General features: G+C 33.9%; 1 protein-coding gene across 1 annotated transcript in view; it reads left to right on the top strand.

The window, feature by feature from the left end:
- Lar (tyrosine-protein phosphatase Lar) overlaps nucleotides 1-16,897 on the top strand; it is a 315,362-nt gene that overhangs the window by 220,890 nt on the left and 77,575 nt on the right. Inside the window, exon 4 of the mRNA XM_090108108.1 lies at nucleotides 12,167-12,298. Within this exon, the coding sequence (XP_089964234.1) occupies nucleotides 12,167-12,298 (132 nt within the window). The remainder of the gene's footprint in view (nucleotides 1-12,166; nucleotides 12,299-16,897) is intronic.

Raw genomic sequence — 16,897 nt, 5'->3', positions numbered from 1 at the left:
CAATAACTCGTCTTTTGTATTCATCAATATAAATGTAAAATTACAAATTTAAATGCTAATATAATAATATTGGAGTTGTATTTCAATTATTACATTCGTATTGCTTTAAAATTAAATTATTCAATATAATTTCCACGTTCGAATTAAATTACGTTTCTATTCATATTTTCCGGTAATAGTACAATAAAAATTCGTAGCGCGGTTTGTTTAAATTTCCCACTGACTATTGTTTCCAAGAATAAATCGAATCCATAAATTGTATAATTTCGTTAGTGCTTTCATCGTATAAGATGCATTGCTGCGTGCAACATCCGTTGTTTTATGTGCCATAAACCGAGACATGGCTGCAAACCGCCGGGATGCTCTTACGTTTCAATCTCTTTCCATATTATTATTGTAATATGAGTTATATATTCACAAGACGGCCACAAAAGCTTTTGTTATGCTCTCACACTTTTATGCCCCGCGCTGTGAATTTTTTATTAAGACGAAAGCATACCATTAAGTTAATTAACGAAAGTAATTGTTGAAGTTTTTATTCGAAATCACACGTGTTCGTTTTATAACACGGATCAATGTTAACACACAGTCATAGAATTTGAAAGCTTCGTTTTAGAGATTTAGGGCTTTTCAACGTAACATGATCAGACGCGTAGGTAGTTCTTAATCAATACCCATCTACCGGTAACAACATTTGCTAAATTCTCTTGTTTAATCTATTATTATTAATGCGCAGTGTTATAAATTTTCTCAAATAGATAACAGCATCGTTTATCGCCTAGTAGATATACATGTTCACTGTATATCATGCATCATGAAATACTACAGTGTTAGTGGTACTGTAGAGCTAAAGCTAAGATTTTCAAGAATAGATCGTGTAAAAAAGGACAATTTTCCACTTACACATTACCAATAGAATAACCCCCGTCTCGACACCTCACCTCCAAAATTCAACGGCTGAGTAAAATGTCTCAGTGTCGATGTGTAGTACGATGAGTCGACGGGGCTTTAGTCCGTGGTTAATGGCCCCTAAGGAAGGCTCTATTAGTTCCATACGATGCCGTGGATTTACGACGCAATCTTTGAACGAATTCTTTTGTAAATCCGCCGTCAAACATTTCGCCCGGTGTGTTCTGTGCTACGCTAAATTTCTTGCATATTTTACATGAAATATGCGCAGAGACGCCACGTAAAAGTACTACAGAGTTGGGAGTTTCGACTGCGTTGTTGAGAGAGTACAGTAACATGATAGTACGTTATGCATATGCAGATATTAATGTAAGACAGGCTTGGAGGTATTCAAATTATATGTTTAAGCTCTGTATCACAGTCAAGGATAGCGTTTTAATCATAAGTTTTAGAGGAGGAGTATTTTATAATAGTACAACTAGATGTGATTGTATTTCCGTGACTTAACTTTTACACTGAAACGTGTGGGATCGATAAACATTCCTAAAATACTCTTTATCACCTTTATAATATGTTAGTAAGTCGTTTCAATAAACCATACCACCAATATCTTATAACAGAAGATTTGGTTATGTAACACTATGTTATAATTACTTATAGCCAACGTTTGTTGATAGAACAAATTCATAAAATTTTGACCGTGAATATACGAAAAATTATGAATTACATTATATCGACCCAACGAAATACACATGAAATATTGAAATTATATAAAATGCATTGATAAACTATTCGATATAAACGTTAAAATAATTATTGTATGTCCACTAATTGGGCGAAGTGGCTTATCGGCTTTGTTGCGGTTTTTGCCGCCGATTGAATGTTAATCCGATGCGATTGCCTTCAGGTCATGTGTTATCACTATTATTGGACGTATTGACGTCATTGAATATTGTAAAATTGTTAGTAACAGCCCGTAGAGTGGTAAATGTGAGGCAGTGTGACGGAAACGGCATATGAACGCTGTGATGTTTTCTTTCAGTTATTTCAAGCCATCTTGATTGTTTTAAAGTTTAACTATTAGATAGTATGTTCTTTATGTTTTCATAAAAATACACATACAAATAGTCCATTGAATAAAAAGTTCTAGAGTGCGTGAGTTAGTAACGTAAGATGTTTCTTCGGAAACATGTCAAGAGTCCCTAGGTAATAAACATACTAAAACCCCGGGCCACTAGGAGGAGCCCCGGAGTGGGGGGAGGGGGAAAATGGGTCCATTTTTTCATTTTTCGCTTAAATCTCAAAAACGGTACATGTTAGAGAAAAACTTTCAAGGAAAAGTTGAAAGGCCATAAAATTATCTACAAGTTGTACCTGAATCATTTTTTCCTATATCCTACCGTTTCTGAGTTATACGCAGTAAAACATGATTTTGGCTCAAACAATTTCCACATCAATCGATCAAAAAATATTTCTTTCTTCCAAAAAACTCAAAAGTGCAACTTGTGACCGGTACTGATAGATTGCTCTTAATTAGGTCTATAATTGGTAAAATAAACACATTCCTCCATGGAAGCCTTTAGGAGGAATCGATTGTCAAAATATTATATTATGGTAGTTTGAGTTACTGAACTTGATCTTTTTATTTTTTTCTTCCAAAAAACTCATAAGTGCAACTTGTGACCGGTACAGATAGATTTCTCATAATTGGGTCTATCATTGATAAAAATACCAGATTCCAACACGGAGGCGTTTACGGGGAATTGAATTTTATTAGGGTAGTTACGATACTTGAACTTTTTATTTTTTTTCTCCAAAAAAACTCAAAAGTGCAACTTGTGACCGATACTGATAGATTGCTCTTAATTAGGTCTATAATTAGTAAAATAAACACATTCCTCCATGGAAGCCTTTAGGAGGAATCGATTTTCAAAATACTATATTAGGGTAGTTTGAGTTACTGAACTTGATCTTTTTATTTTTTTCTTCCAAAAAACTCAAAAGTGCAACTTGTGACTGGTACTGTTAGATTGCTCTTAATTAGGTCTATAATTGGTAAAATAAACACATTCCTCCATGGAAGCCTTTAGGAGGAATCGATTGTCAAAATACTATATTAGGGTAGTTTGAGTTACTGAACTTGATCTTTTTATTTTTTTCTTCCAAAAAACTCAAAAGTGCAACTTGTGACCGGTACAGATAGATTGCTCATAATTAGGTCTATCATTGATAAAAATACTAGATTCCACCATGGAGGCGTTTACGGGGAATTGAATTTTATTAGGGTAGATACGATACTTGAACTTTTTATTTTTTTTCTTCCAAAAAAACTCAAAAGTGCAACTTGTGACCGGTACCGATAGATTGCTCATAATTAGGTCTATCATTGATAAAAAAACCAGATTCCACCATGGAGGCCTTTAGGAGGTATTGAATTTTATTAGGGTAGTTACGATACATGAACTTTTTAACTAACTACCCTAATAAAATTCAATTCCCCGTAAACGCCTCCATGGTGGAATCTGGTATTTTTATCAATGATGGACCTAATTATGAGCAATCTATCTGTACCGGTCACAAGTTGCACTTTTGAGCTTTTTGGAAGAAAAAAATAAAAAGTTCATGTATCGTAACTACCCTGATAAAATTCAATTCCCCATAAACGCCTCCGTGGTGGAATCTGGTATTTTTAGCAATGATAGACCTAATTATGAGCAATCTATCTGTACCGGTCACAAGTTGCACTTTTGAGTTTTTTGGAAGAAAAAAATAAAAAGATCAAGTTCAGTAACTCAAACTGCCCTAATATAATATTTTGACAATCGATTCCTCCTAAAGGCTTCCATGGAGGAATGTGTTTATTTTACCAATTATAGAACTAATTAAGAGCAATCTATCAGTACTGGTCACAAGTTGCACATTTGAGTTTTTTGGAAGAAAGAAATATTTTTTGATCGATTGATGTTGAAATTGTTTGAGCCAAAATCATGTTTTACTGCGTATAACTCAGAAACGGTAGGATATAGGAAAAAATGATTCAGGTACAACTTGTAGATAATTTTATGGCCTTTCAATTTTTCCTTGAAAGTTTTTCTCTAACATGTACCGTTTTTGAGATTTAAGCGAAAAATGAAAAAATGGACCCATTTCCCCCCTCCCCCCACTCCGGGGCTCCTCCTAGTGGCCCGGGGTTTTAGTATGTTTATTACCTAGGGACTCTTGACATGTTTCCGAAGAAACATCTTACGTTACTAACTCACGCACTCTAGACCCCCCTTGGAGGGACTCATTCAATGGACTAAAAGCTGTGTTAATTTTTGTAATATCAGTCAGTCAAAAACAATGTCAACTGACTTTGCTGGGGTCCTTGAAATGAAAGGAAATTAAAAGCAAAAGGTAATCTATTTCCGTAATGATAATAAAGAGTAAATTGCACTTAAAATGCAATAATAATATAACTAGACCATTACCACAGATAATATAAATACATTTTTATTCTTCGTACAGATGTCATGTTGAATAACTGCATACGTCATTGCACTATTCAGAGTTAGATACTGCCACAACCTTATTATTTAGTTACCGTACAGTTTGTAACTAGTTATCCACTATTACTGTCATATTAACGTATCACAATTGCACTGGAAAGGTACATGCAATCTAATGTTTGAGAAAATAAATCAGTTGTGTCCTTCGTTCGTATAGAACAAAATTGTAATAACAGAAAACCTAACCATGACTGTAAATCGATTAAACCTACCTAAAGCATGACAGTAGCAAACAAAATAAGTATAATTAAGTAATTTTATTCAAATATTTGTGTATGAACTGTTAAGAAAAACAATGTTATATTCAAGTAGGTATATAAGTGTTTTCCCCGTAGAGATAATTCTTCTCGAACGTTCTAAATTGCTCATAATTAATCACAATATCCGGGGAAATATATTTACTACAATATTAACAAAAACGAGGCTTATATTAATTCGGGCTATTACAGCAGGAGGCTCGACAAATTGTCGTCGGGGAGAGACATTTTTTCTTCTAATTCCCAATAAATATAGTTTGCTCTGTGACGTATTGACACCTTTATGCCTGTAGTACATTTGGAAATTTTATTGGCATGAAATTAGTTATTGTCATCGGAAATTCCCTTTGAGCGAATTAATGAAAATAGAATATTAATAATAATAAAGTGGAAAGCTTTTGAAGTGTCGTTGAACATATTGAAAACGTACATATGTTAACAACAACTCTTACATAAACAGCTAAATAAATAACAATGGTAAATCTTAATGCTTCAATTTCAACTTTGTACAATTTAACACATCCAACATACAAACACATTGTTACTAAATAGAAATATATCGAGTCCTAAAAAAAACCAAGTCCATATGTATTTGTGCCCATAAACAATTCCCGGAACTAAATCCTCTTTTCCCGAAAAAGACTAAAACGTAATTCGAACTATTAACACAAAGAAGGATATAGTTTTTGCAATGTTTTTCCTCCCTATTCGAGTATTTCGTTCTGTATTTTATAAATTGTGACTTTGGGTCACACGGGGGTCAGATTAAAATAGCTTTTGCACGCCTCATAAGCGAAGCGTTGAGGTGGGTACTACTGTCACTTCGCGCAAAACATCTGATTTTTCAAACTTAAAATGTCTTTATGTATCATACATTGCACTTGTAAGATAATACATACACACACATATTAAGAAAAAACACTATTTTTAACGTTCATGATATTTTTGATGTCATTTTTGTTATTTAAACTAGTTAAAAAACAGTTTAAAAAAGTTCTGTCTTGGACGTCCGTGTGTCTGTATGTGCGGATCCTTTTTCTTGTTAACACGATAGCGACCGAAATACTTTACTAATCGAGTCTTTTTTTTTCTCTTACGCTTGAGTATGATCAGGAATAGAACCCTTTCATTTTTCAGGGTCTGATTCGATGTGGTTTAATTGTTATTAAATAAACAAAAATAATAATTAATAAATATTTATTAAAAAAAAAATTATGAGGCGTGCACTTTTGGATTTTCCAAATTATTTTGTATTTATTTAGGGCTGCTTTGACAAATATTTTGATTATGAGTGCAGTTTTCGTTTTAGACATCTAGTTTTGATACAAGTTCATCACTTTTACAGTTCTCCGAAGCATAAAAATTAAAGGATTAATTACTCCACGTTCCTGGCGTAGCGTACTTAAATATTAAAAAACCGACAAATTTATAAATAAGCAGTGTTGTTTACCCTCTAGTTATTCGAAAGCGGCATTTAAAATGAGGTATATAATCCTATTTTCCGTTCGCCCGCCGCAGAGGCCGTACACGCTTCACCGACTCGACCGCAACGCATGTCTCTAACAATTTAGACGAACGCAATTTGTATTGTCTTGCTTGTTTCTAGACAATTTTTCCACTTTCACAATTTTTTTTTTCACACCAGACGTTTCCTTTGAGTCGACCGCATTGTTTGCGCGGTATTGTTCGTCCGTTGTTTATTTTTACCGTCATTCATTAGTGGCCTTCGTCGGATACTTGACAGGGAGCGGTATACAGTCCTCAGATTGGACACTGCTTTTTGTGTTTCAATACCAGTGAGCAATGGGTCGCCATGGTTTATTTAACTTTTAATAATAAGGCGACATTGTTGACGGGTTTAGCGCGGTGTCAATGGATATAAATGTGGATCGACAACCCTTTGAATGTTAATGGAAGAATACATTTTAAATGTCGAGTGAAATTTTAATATAGTTAGTAGTGATGACTGAAAATACTTCGCAAGCTCGTGCAGTTTATAAATATTTTTCATTTGTTTTGTTAAGCTTCACAAGCATATACAGATATGTAGATGAACTTAATACTTTACCATTTCCTTTGATTAATTATAAAAAAGTATCTGAGGTAGTATAAGAACTACTTACCAGTAGAAAATACTTGGTAGTGAGTTCTAAATTTCTAATCACCTAATACATACAAAGTATTCGATGCTAATACGCTCATTTCAATGTCCCTATTAACGTCTCATAATACTGCAAACCCATAATCACAAACAAGATATTTCCTGCATAAAACAACGAACGAACAGCGCGGAAGGATGTTAGCAATTTTTAAAACTATTCAACTTTACTCTCACGTCCAAGATTTCCATATAGACTGAAGCGCATTCAGAATATTACCCCACATAATATTACAATAGCCCGACCCCTTTATTACTCACCCCGGACCACAATACAGAGATATTCTCATTTCGGTAAGACGCCCATTATCCAATTTTTATCTCGCCTTATTCAAGGGGAGCGTATGAAAAATCGTGTACGTATATCTCGCAATAATCGATGTTTATTTATTGTATCGATATTATATCGGACTTCTCGATAATAACGATGCGAATGATTTATTTACCGCACCGACGATGTGCGGATAGACGTTTGTTTGAGTTATGTTGAATGGTCTGTGTAAGGAAATAAATGGTGGCCATTATTATGAAAATATAGTTGTTACGCTTTCGGTTATTGTTGTAAGTTGGTAAATGATTAGAACATTGTGGACAATGTGATTCTTTTTCTTGTCATTCACTTTATCTGGATTTATTTTTTCACATTTGAAGAATATTGTATTTCTATATCGTTGTATTGTATAAAATATCCCAACTATACAACTAATAACTATGACAAACGACTATATATTAATTCATTTTTTTTTATATATTAGCAATGAATAAGCATATACTTTAAAATTAAGTTATAATAGTCTATAGTTTAGTATTATTATACGTTTAGATATAAGTAAGTAGGTATTATAAGTTAACATAAGTTAAATTGTATTACGCAAAATACGACAACCGCTCGACTGCTAAATTTAAAAATTAAACTATCACAACAGACGAAGAAGATATAATATTAGAAGAAACAGAGGCGCCGCATATTAAAATAGTCACTGAGGTGCCCTTAGTGGGCATCCCGCCAGTCAACGATTCCAATATTTTTATACAATATTTAACACGTAAGTAAATAATTATCATAATGTTTAATATGTTACAGGTGCTGTGAAGGAGCCATCGATTGATGATTAGGCATATTACTTACTCTTTGGTCTAATGATTACCATGTTCCAGAAGGTTCAGGAAGATTCCAGAAGGAAACATAATGTAGAAATATAATTAGGCTTCGCTAGAAATCAATTTCAGGAAGATTATAACGCTCTGGTAACCATAAGACCAAAAAGGAGATATAACATTTATGCCCGATCAAAGAATTTTATAATACGTGGTGTTCCTTTTAAAAATAAATTCCTTAAGATAGGATAATATGATTTTCCTCGTCAAGTAGCGTCTACTTTAATATGAAAGTAATTTTTGCACAAATATTATCTTGTATAATAAGGAGTTGCCTTTTCTTTGCTAACGCTCGCTCAGGAAGCACTCAGCTACTTAAATACTTGAAAAACCTTTCAATACTATTCGTATCATAATCGTAATTTACGAAGTTAATGAAGATTATGAAAGCTAAGGTATATATAACTAGAAAATGTGTTTCTCGTTAAATAATACAACGTACAAGCGATAGCAACAAGCTTTCCATTAATTTCATTACAAATGCTGCACTGTATTCTGAAATTTGGCTGTTTATATTCAAGCATGTATCTAAATATTGTATTCACGTTATACTAGTGTTGAAAATACATGGTATTCCCAATTGACCCACTAAATAACGCGTTTAATACCTGACAATGTTATAAATTTCGTTCAATCTCTACATGACCCCAAAATAGGTTCGCTCGAACGTTCAGATTATTCTCATAAATAAATACAGTGTGTAGTTGCACATTTACCGAATATTGCTTCGAAACAAATTTATAATATTCGCTAATGGTGCTGGTGAAATATTTATATGGGATGCATTTAGTTCTGTTGTTCAAGTAAATTAAATGTAACTTTTTAGATAAACGAATCATTTATATTATAATTTATAAGTAGGTATGCATTATGCATAAAATTTATATAGTTTTGTGAGTATGAAGAGAACATGCGACAGAAATCAAGAAACATTGTTTCTTTAGGTATACAAATTCATAACTTATTAGTATATTTTTAAAATGATTTAAGACTGTTATTTTTTACATTTTGCGTTTGTTGCCAAAAATTTTGTAAAGGTTGACTTTAATTAATCTTTCGTAACTTGTAAATTTTATTCACTATAGTTAATTGCACTTATTTTAAACAAAACGCGTTAATAATCGTTTATACACTTTTTGCATATTTATCATCGAAAGCTATTAACTGCTAAATTGTAATATTCGAAACGCAAGCTAAAATGAAATAGCGCTTGTTGAGTTCTATTTATTGCCGATTGTTGAGTAAATGTGGATATTTTATACAAATTGTGCACGCGTGAAAATATTAATTGAGTTTAGAATTTATATTAGTACAAAATACTTTTATTTCATATAAAAAATAATATATAGGTTAAAACTATTGACCGTACTCTATAATAATAGTGCAGGTAAAGTTGTTCTAAAAATAGAGCTTATAATATTTAAAACTACTTGCTATTATTTACTTGATTATTATAGGTATATCTACACTAGTTTTTATAGGTATATTCATAGAAGAAAAGTGTAGTAAGTATAATAATTCCTTGTCTAATTTGTTATGCAGTTGAACTAGTGTCCTCTACATAATACAGTGATATCATTAGTATTATCAAAATACGAATATACTAGTCGATATCCGGGCTTTCTTCAGCTCGTTTTCTAACAGATTTTGCAAGGAAAGAGCGCTCGTGTCATTACAAGACGTCTAGAATATGCGGGTACATTCAGTGCACTTGAGAACTCCGACATAATTATGTTGTATGGCTTTACTTGCTCTTACTTGATTTTATTCACTTTTCTTTATGTTGGTAGAAATGTTTGGTTAAGAGATCTTCCTTATAAAGCGTATTTGTCGTATTCAGAAGTATAGCGTGTTTTGTACATTCTCTAGCTGTTTCTTGCGGTTTTAGTCGCATGTTTCTGTTCTTATTAGTCTAAGTGTGATGATTTCAATATGTCTATAGCCTCCTCAATAAAGGGCAATCTATTCATTGCATTTTCCATTTTTAAAATCGGATCTGAAGTTTTTGAGATTAGTGTGTTCAAGCAAGCAAACATATAAACTCTTCAGCTTTATACATTAAGTTACAAGTTTATAAAAATCGAACGTTAATAAGAATCGAACGTACAATAAAATAATTTGATAGTAGAACGAATGAATAATCGATAGTTTGTATATTAAAATGTATAAATGATTTACGCTCTGAATGGATGTTACGTGTGCGTTAAATTGCTATCATTTCACTGGTTTTCGGTCACAGTATGAATTTAAGTGATTATAATAAATAGTTACTGATGATGTGCGGGATTGTGGTTCGCTAAATTATCTCGGTATCGGATGTTTTTGCTTCGATTATGTTTCAAATAGCATATGATCGAGTTTCTATTGAATCATGGAAATTGTTACTAGCCTGGTTTCTATAGCTAAAGCTTTTGAAGATCTTCGTACATAGAGACTTTCCTATAAAAATATGCTCATTGAAAGTGCACTTTTCATAAACTGGAAGAAAATGTCGTAAATATGTAATTTAACTCCGTCGAGATGGGATGGCTTAAATTAACGCTATCAACATTAATGGTCCATGGTCCTACTTTATTGTTTTACTTTATTAATCAGTCCAATCGACAAGGCTTTTCACTTGTATTAATTTTTTTGTGAACCCAGCGCCCTACAGAGCTATTACATATACCTATAACCTGTGAAGCAGGGCGCGCAAAATCGCTCCATGCAGCAATTTAATTTCGCACATAGCGACGTCTAGGCGCCACGTAATTTAATCTGGCTAGGCTCGCGAGTAGCGTAAAAAATGGCTGCCGCTTTTATTTGTATGCGTGCGTCGACACGAAGCGGCGCCCGTTCCGATCCGCGCACATACAGAACGTGACCATTCACACCGTCGCGAAATATACGCAATCCGTCATCCCACTCCCCAGCCACCGAAGTGATTCAAAGGCAAACTCAAATCACAACCACGCGGGTAGTCAGTGACTCCTATCAACGTATAATTGGAAGAGCACGCAGTCATTAACCGCGCCGCGACGTCGCTTCGTCGCGAATATAGATTGAGTTTTTATTTGCGGTCAGGGGTGAAAATTATGTACGGACCGCTCGATATGAATTGTTTCGCCGGCGAACGCTCAAAGCCGATCAGCTTTTTTTAGATCTGCAATCTCATCCACGACCTCTGCGGTGTCCGCTCTATGAATATTTTAACTCCTGTGTGACAGTCTCCGAAAATACGTTACTCCCGTTCGTTTATTAATGTCACATTGATCGCAGCCGATCGCTACCCGTGGGATTAGCTCCGAATGTGTATAGAGAACTAAATGGGATTTCATTTTCTAGTTCAGGAATCAAACGCTCCCCGCGGCGCATGTCCGCCGTTCTCCCGGGGTCCCTTTAGACATTTTTGTTCGGGTTCGTTTGATGCAGGGATTCGGAGTTCCCGAAATTCACGTGTCTTCGTCGACTTCCAGGAACATAATTGTTTCGTGGCTCTGTGCGCATTTTTCCGCAAGATAATGCCATTAATCTCGCTTACTGTAATGAAAATGTACCGCGTATCTTCACTAATGCACGATAACAATTCGGTATCTGAATTCTCGTGGTACGTAGTAATTTTGTTAAAGTTCCACTTAAAGTAACTTTTCGAGACAATTGGATTTGCTCCTTGGATGCTCGTTTCGTATATAGCATAGTGGGATTGTGAATGTGGATGGGATAACATAGTTAGGGGAATATCTCGAGATTTGCTAATTTATTCATGGGGGAGATCATCCAATCGCTATGGACGTAACGTATACGATGGAGTGAAAGTGTCTTACATATTTTATCAGGTGCCTCTTTTCTTTTAAATGTTTCGAACTTTCCTTTATCACAGTTTTAAGGAACACCACATATTTAAAATAAAGCTTTTTATATGAAGATAATTAATCATGAATCTTATTATTTTTATTTTTTCTCCTCGTTTACAATAACATCGTTCATTCCACATAGCCTGTTCCAAATGCCATAGACTTATTACAACAATTTTGTTTCTAGTTCGACCCATTGTTACACCTTCATTATACATACGATGATTGCATCATTACATTATGTATCTACATACTTAAAATAAATAAACAAATAACCTAATTATTTCGTTTGTCTGCCCCCAGATCCCCCCGAAATCACGATAAGGCCCCGCAACCTGCAAGTGCGCGCGAACGGCATAGCCGCCTTCTACTGCGCGGCGCGAGGCGTGCCCATACCGGATATACAGTGGAGGAAGAACGGGAAGCGAGTCTCTAGTGAGTATCCAGTATAATATGTGTTTTAGTTTAAAGAAAGCAGAAAGGTACGCCTTACGGTACGTACGGTTACGCCTTATTTTTTGCTCACCCACCTCAATCAAAATCTCTCCTTACGCATATACATACGGTAGCCTGGAAGAGATCGCAAACTAGCGATAAGGCCGCCGTTTGTACATATCTTTCTCTATTTTATCTTCTCTCTGTATTTGTACTTTCTTATGTGTGTGCAATAAAGTATAAAATAAATAAATAAATAAAGGCAGGAAATGCTTTTATTTCTAGGCGAAAAATAAATTATAATTTCAACTTATTACAACTTGACGAAACACTATGCAACCAACCAACCAAGGAAATCTGATTTTAATTTTCTTTTTTTGCATGTAAATGTTATTTATGAAGTTCATGATAAATTCTTCGTCGAAGAAGTGAATTGTAGTTCCTCATCAAGAAAATACTCAATTATCTATAAAAGCAACGATTAAAAACAAAAACCTACAAAAATTAATATAATAATTTCATTTGTATGAAGTACAACAACACATTTCCTCGAAAAGAAGGTACGAAATAATCCCAGGATTACGAAATGTATGTAATGTAATAAAAAAATTTATGGATTTTACTAGGTACTCAATTTATGTTATTAATTTCCACTTAATAGGAATTAACTTCATTATAATATTTTAAACAAAAATTCACTGAATAAACGCATACTAAAACTTGACTTTTCCCGCCTAAAATCACTGACATGACTACGCTTCATTAATTTTAAAGGTTGACGTGTTAAGGACCATAGATGACCGACATGATTTTTATCATAAAAAGGTTTTCGGTTGATAAACATTTACTTTCGCTTAAATATTTTGCTCATACGCATTTTAGTGCGAGATTAAATAGCAGATGAAAGATAACAATCTAAATATGTATGTTAAAATTAGAGAAACATCCTAAAAATATTTTAATATATTTTAATAGCGCTTTCGTAATTAATTTAAAATCACAGTAGATTGAACAGAAATAGCTTGCACAGTTAATAAATTATCTCGCCCCATTAATAGTCAATAATGATGATTGTCCATGAATGATACAAGTCTTAGTTAAAAAATATTATACAATCTATGCACAGATAACGCAAACATAAAAATGTCGGTCACACACAGCGCGTGCATATAAATTCGCTCGCCGATCAATTGAAAACAGTCGAACTAAAATCGGTCACAATGTGATAAAGTGCCGCGACGCGATATCACAAATAGCATGTCAGAATCAGCTAAATTTTGTCCGTGATTGAAATGTAAAAACAGCATTTTTAGGCCATAAATATGTGACCGGTAATGACGGCCATAAGGCCGGGGCAATGAGCTGGAAAAGCGTAAGTATAGCCACGTACAGCTACGCACGCGAATTCACCCGAACGACCCGCCTCGCACCTCCCCTTAATAGTTCGATCGGGTATGAAAAATGTAACACCATATCTGTGATCTATCATCGCAATGAGCGGCGTGAACTGTATCGGGAGAGGCTTGGTTCCGTAGATATATGTTGGCGTTTTGTTCAACGGTTTGATACTGTATGAGGGGACTGGTAGTTTTTAACTTGTATATTAGATGGCTATGTGTATAATTCAATTGTAAACTAAAACCTTAATCAATACTTATTCTCTATGTTATGATCCTAATGATTCACTACAAGAGAAAGTATGAGAAAGATAAAGTTAATTGAGAAGGAAATGTGATCTACTAAATCAGCGTTTATTGATTGACCAGAATTTCAGTAATAAATACACTACATTGCCCTCATTTAAAAATTTAAAACCATTCATCAAATAAACTAAAACATTTATTTATTCAATTAGACTTCTTCTAGAAACTTTCACTTTTGAAACGTCATTAGGTAAATATTTTTAACATTTACCACCGATTCGGAAAGCAGTATCTACGGAGAAGAATCGGCAAGGAACTCCATAGTTGCTCTTTTTAATCATGTCAGTTTTACAATTTTACAAATTACATATGTAACATCATTTAATATAGTAATATGCCAAAGATTATTACTTTATAACTAAAATAGAACGTAAAATATTTAACGACCAACAGTTTCACCATTAAACAACGTACAAAATACAAATATTGCGTATGTATAAGGGACCCTAAATCCACTACACTTCAATATTCAATATTAATAGCCGCGGCTTCATCAAACTTATTATTTGTCTATCCGTCACCTCGTATTCAGTCAGTTGATAAACATTGGAAGCGAGGAATTAGGGCGAAAGAGAATTTCTGAGAAAAGGATGTGTGTGTGAATAATATATTTCAATTAGGCCAAACTAAAGCAGTTCGTTGTTACATAAACAATGTGTGTTTTGGTAGCGTATACTAATGTTTGGGAAGCTTAAATGATAATGATATTATTTTCGAACAACAACGACAAGAACAGCGTTTTAGGAGAATTACCTAGATAGTATCGGTCTTACTAATAAAATGTTACCCATTCGCTATTCAATGGATTAGTTATTGCAATAACCTGTCTTGTTTTTATGATTGACGTTTCATGTGAGCAAGAGCAGGACACAGCTATGGTAGAAAATGGTTGAAATTTATCCATTGTTTAACATTTTATTAGTAAGGCCGTAAGATTTTAACTTATAGGCAATTTGTTCGTATGCTCGTCATGGTCTACAAATTATCAAATAGAAAGGAGAGCTTCTTAACTAACTATATACTTATAAATTTATATTTATAAAGCATTAATTGAATGCCATAAAACCAAAAATATCAATTTCAACTTAAGCAAAAAGCTTGCTTAAACAAGTCGCGTCGCGAAAAAGCAAACGTTATAATATATCTCTGTATATCTTTTACCAAAGATTTTACAACCTCTGAATAGGTAGGTACACGAAGAAAGAATCGCAGCAACCCTAACAATGACATCACGACCGCCGATAAAAGTGAAACCAATACGAAATAACAAATGTACCACATATTAAATAGTGATGGGAAGCCAGAAATAACAATTCAACGTCCCTCCGTGAACAATAAATGTGGCAGCGTCACATTGGCGGACAAACGTCAATCACGCGTCCCCCGGTTTCGTAATGGATGACTCCCCTTCGCCCGTCCTATATTTTAGATGTATAAGACGTACACAGAATTTATATTCATTATTTATCTGTGGGAACTATTCGATTCGTTTTTGCTTTTTTGCCTTATGCCACAGGTTGGGTGGTTTTTGAGCCAGTGGATTTTGATGGGTTGCAATATGTACTTTGGTTTGTTATACTTACGTTGTTGGAACTTATTGAAAAATTTAGTAGGATTGGGTCATTGTTTTACGAGTAATTGTATGCAGAACGTCGACAGCAGCAATTAAGTTAAATAAAGTTGCAATTAATATTGAAAGGAACACTATCAAAATGCGATGAAAATGACATTTATTGGTTCTATGAAGTAAAACAGAATTAATTATATTTAGGTTTAAAGACTTTATCACTCATAAAAAGGTTTCAGGAAGCTCTTCTACTTCTTATATATAGTTATTGAAACTGCATTTTCCATTCAATAGCGAAATGCGTCAGATAACATCAATGAACACCGGTTCGCATAATCTTACTACTTTAACACCGAGACTAGAATATAAAACTACATATTAACTTTTCCAAGTCAGTATTTGCATAAATAAGTTAAAACTCTGGATGCAAAGTGCAGTGATAGTATAATATTTTTAAACCAGCGCCGGCTTCGTCGCAGGGAGACAACGATTATTCTCAGTTGTTGCGAAATGTATTTCCTTGGCACTTACCACGAGTGGCGATTTAGCTCTGTCGTCCAACACATCTAACCAACTAAAACGAATCTAGCATACACTAGAGACAATGCAATTTCAACTCTATCCACTAGACACAAGAACCAACCAACCCGCAAACAGACGCGCTCTTATTTTTGCACCACGCTGAAAGTCAGATGCAAAGTATTTAAAGACGCTTTACAAAGAGCCTTGGACGTCTCGACGTTATAAGATTTTCAATAAACATAAATTCTAAATGGCAAAGCATTTCAATCTTTGCACAGAAATGTAATTGTTTTTTCATTATTCTGTGCGAATACAATTATGCAACTATTGTGAACGGGTAACTCTTGCTTATGAGTATTTTAAATGCATTAAGTCTTAGTTTGAACAATATTTCTACAATTATTTTTACTTCTACTTTAATACAACACACAAACATACTATTACATATTTTTAGACGGAATATATTTCTGTATTACATTCATGCTAAATTACGATTTGAAATATTAGAAAGATGCATAATAAGTAGTGTTATTAGTGACCCAAACATGCTCTGTTGAAAACAAAAAGCGTAACACATTTTATTTTATACTCAGGTTCTTTCCTAGACTAGCGAAACAAGAAGTTACTATAGAAAAACAGTCTTTTTCTTTAATACCGAACTTTTTTCTTGTATCCTATATTATACAATACAACTGTCTTGAATAGGGTAGCGAAACAAGACGTCCCTATAGTAAATCAAATTTTCTTCTTCCTTACTTCTTTTCGCTTCCTAATGCATGTCCACGTTTCGTCTACATTGTCCCTATA

Source organism: Colias eurytheme, chromosome 12 (genome assembly GCF_061535395.1).
Source record: "Colias eurytheme isolate Ceu_HAF_F1 chromosome 12, ilColEury1 Martin Lab GWU primary, whole genome shotgun sequence".
Taxonomy (NCBI): domain Eukaryota; kingdom Metazoa; phylum Arthropoda; class Insecta; order Lepidoptera; family Pieridae; genus Colias; species Colias eurytheme.
The sequence above is the reverse complement of the archived record's forward strand: the minus strand, read 5'-3'. Positions and strand labels throughout refer to the sequence as shown.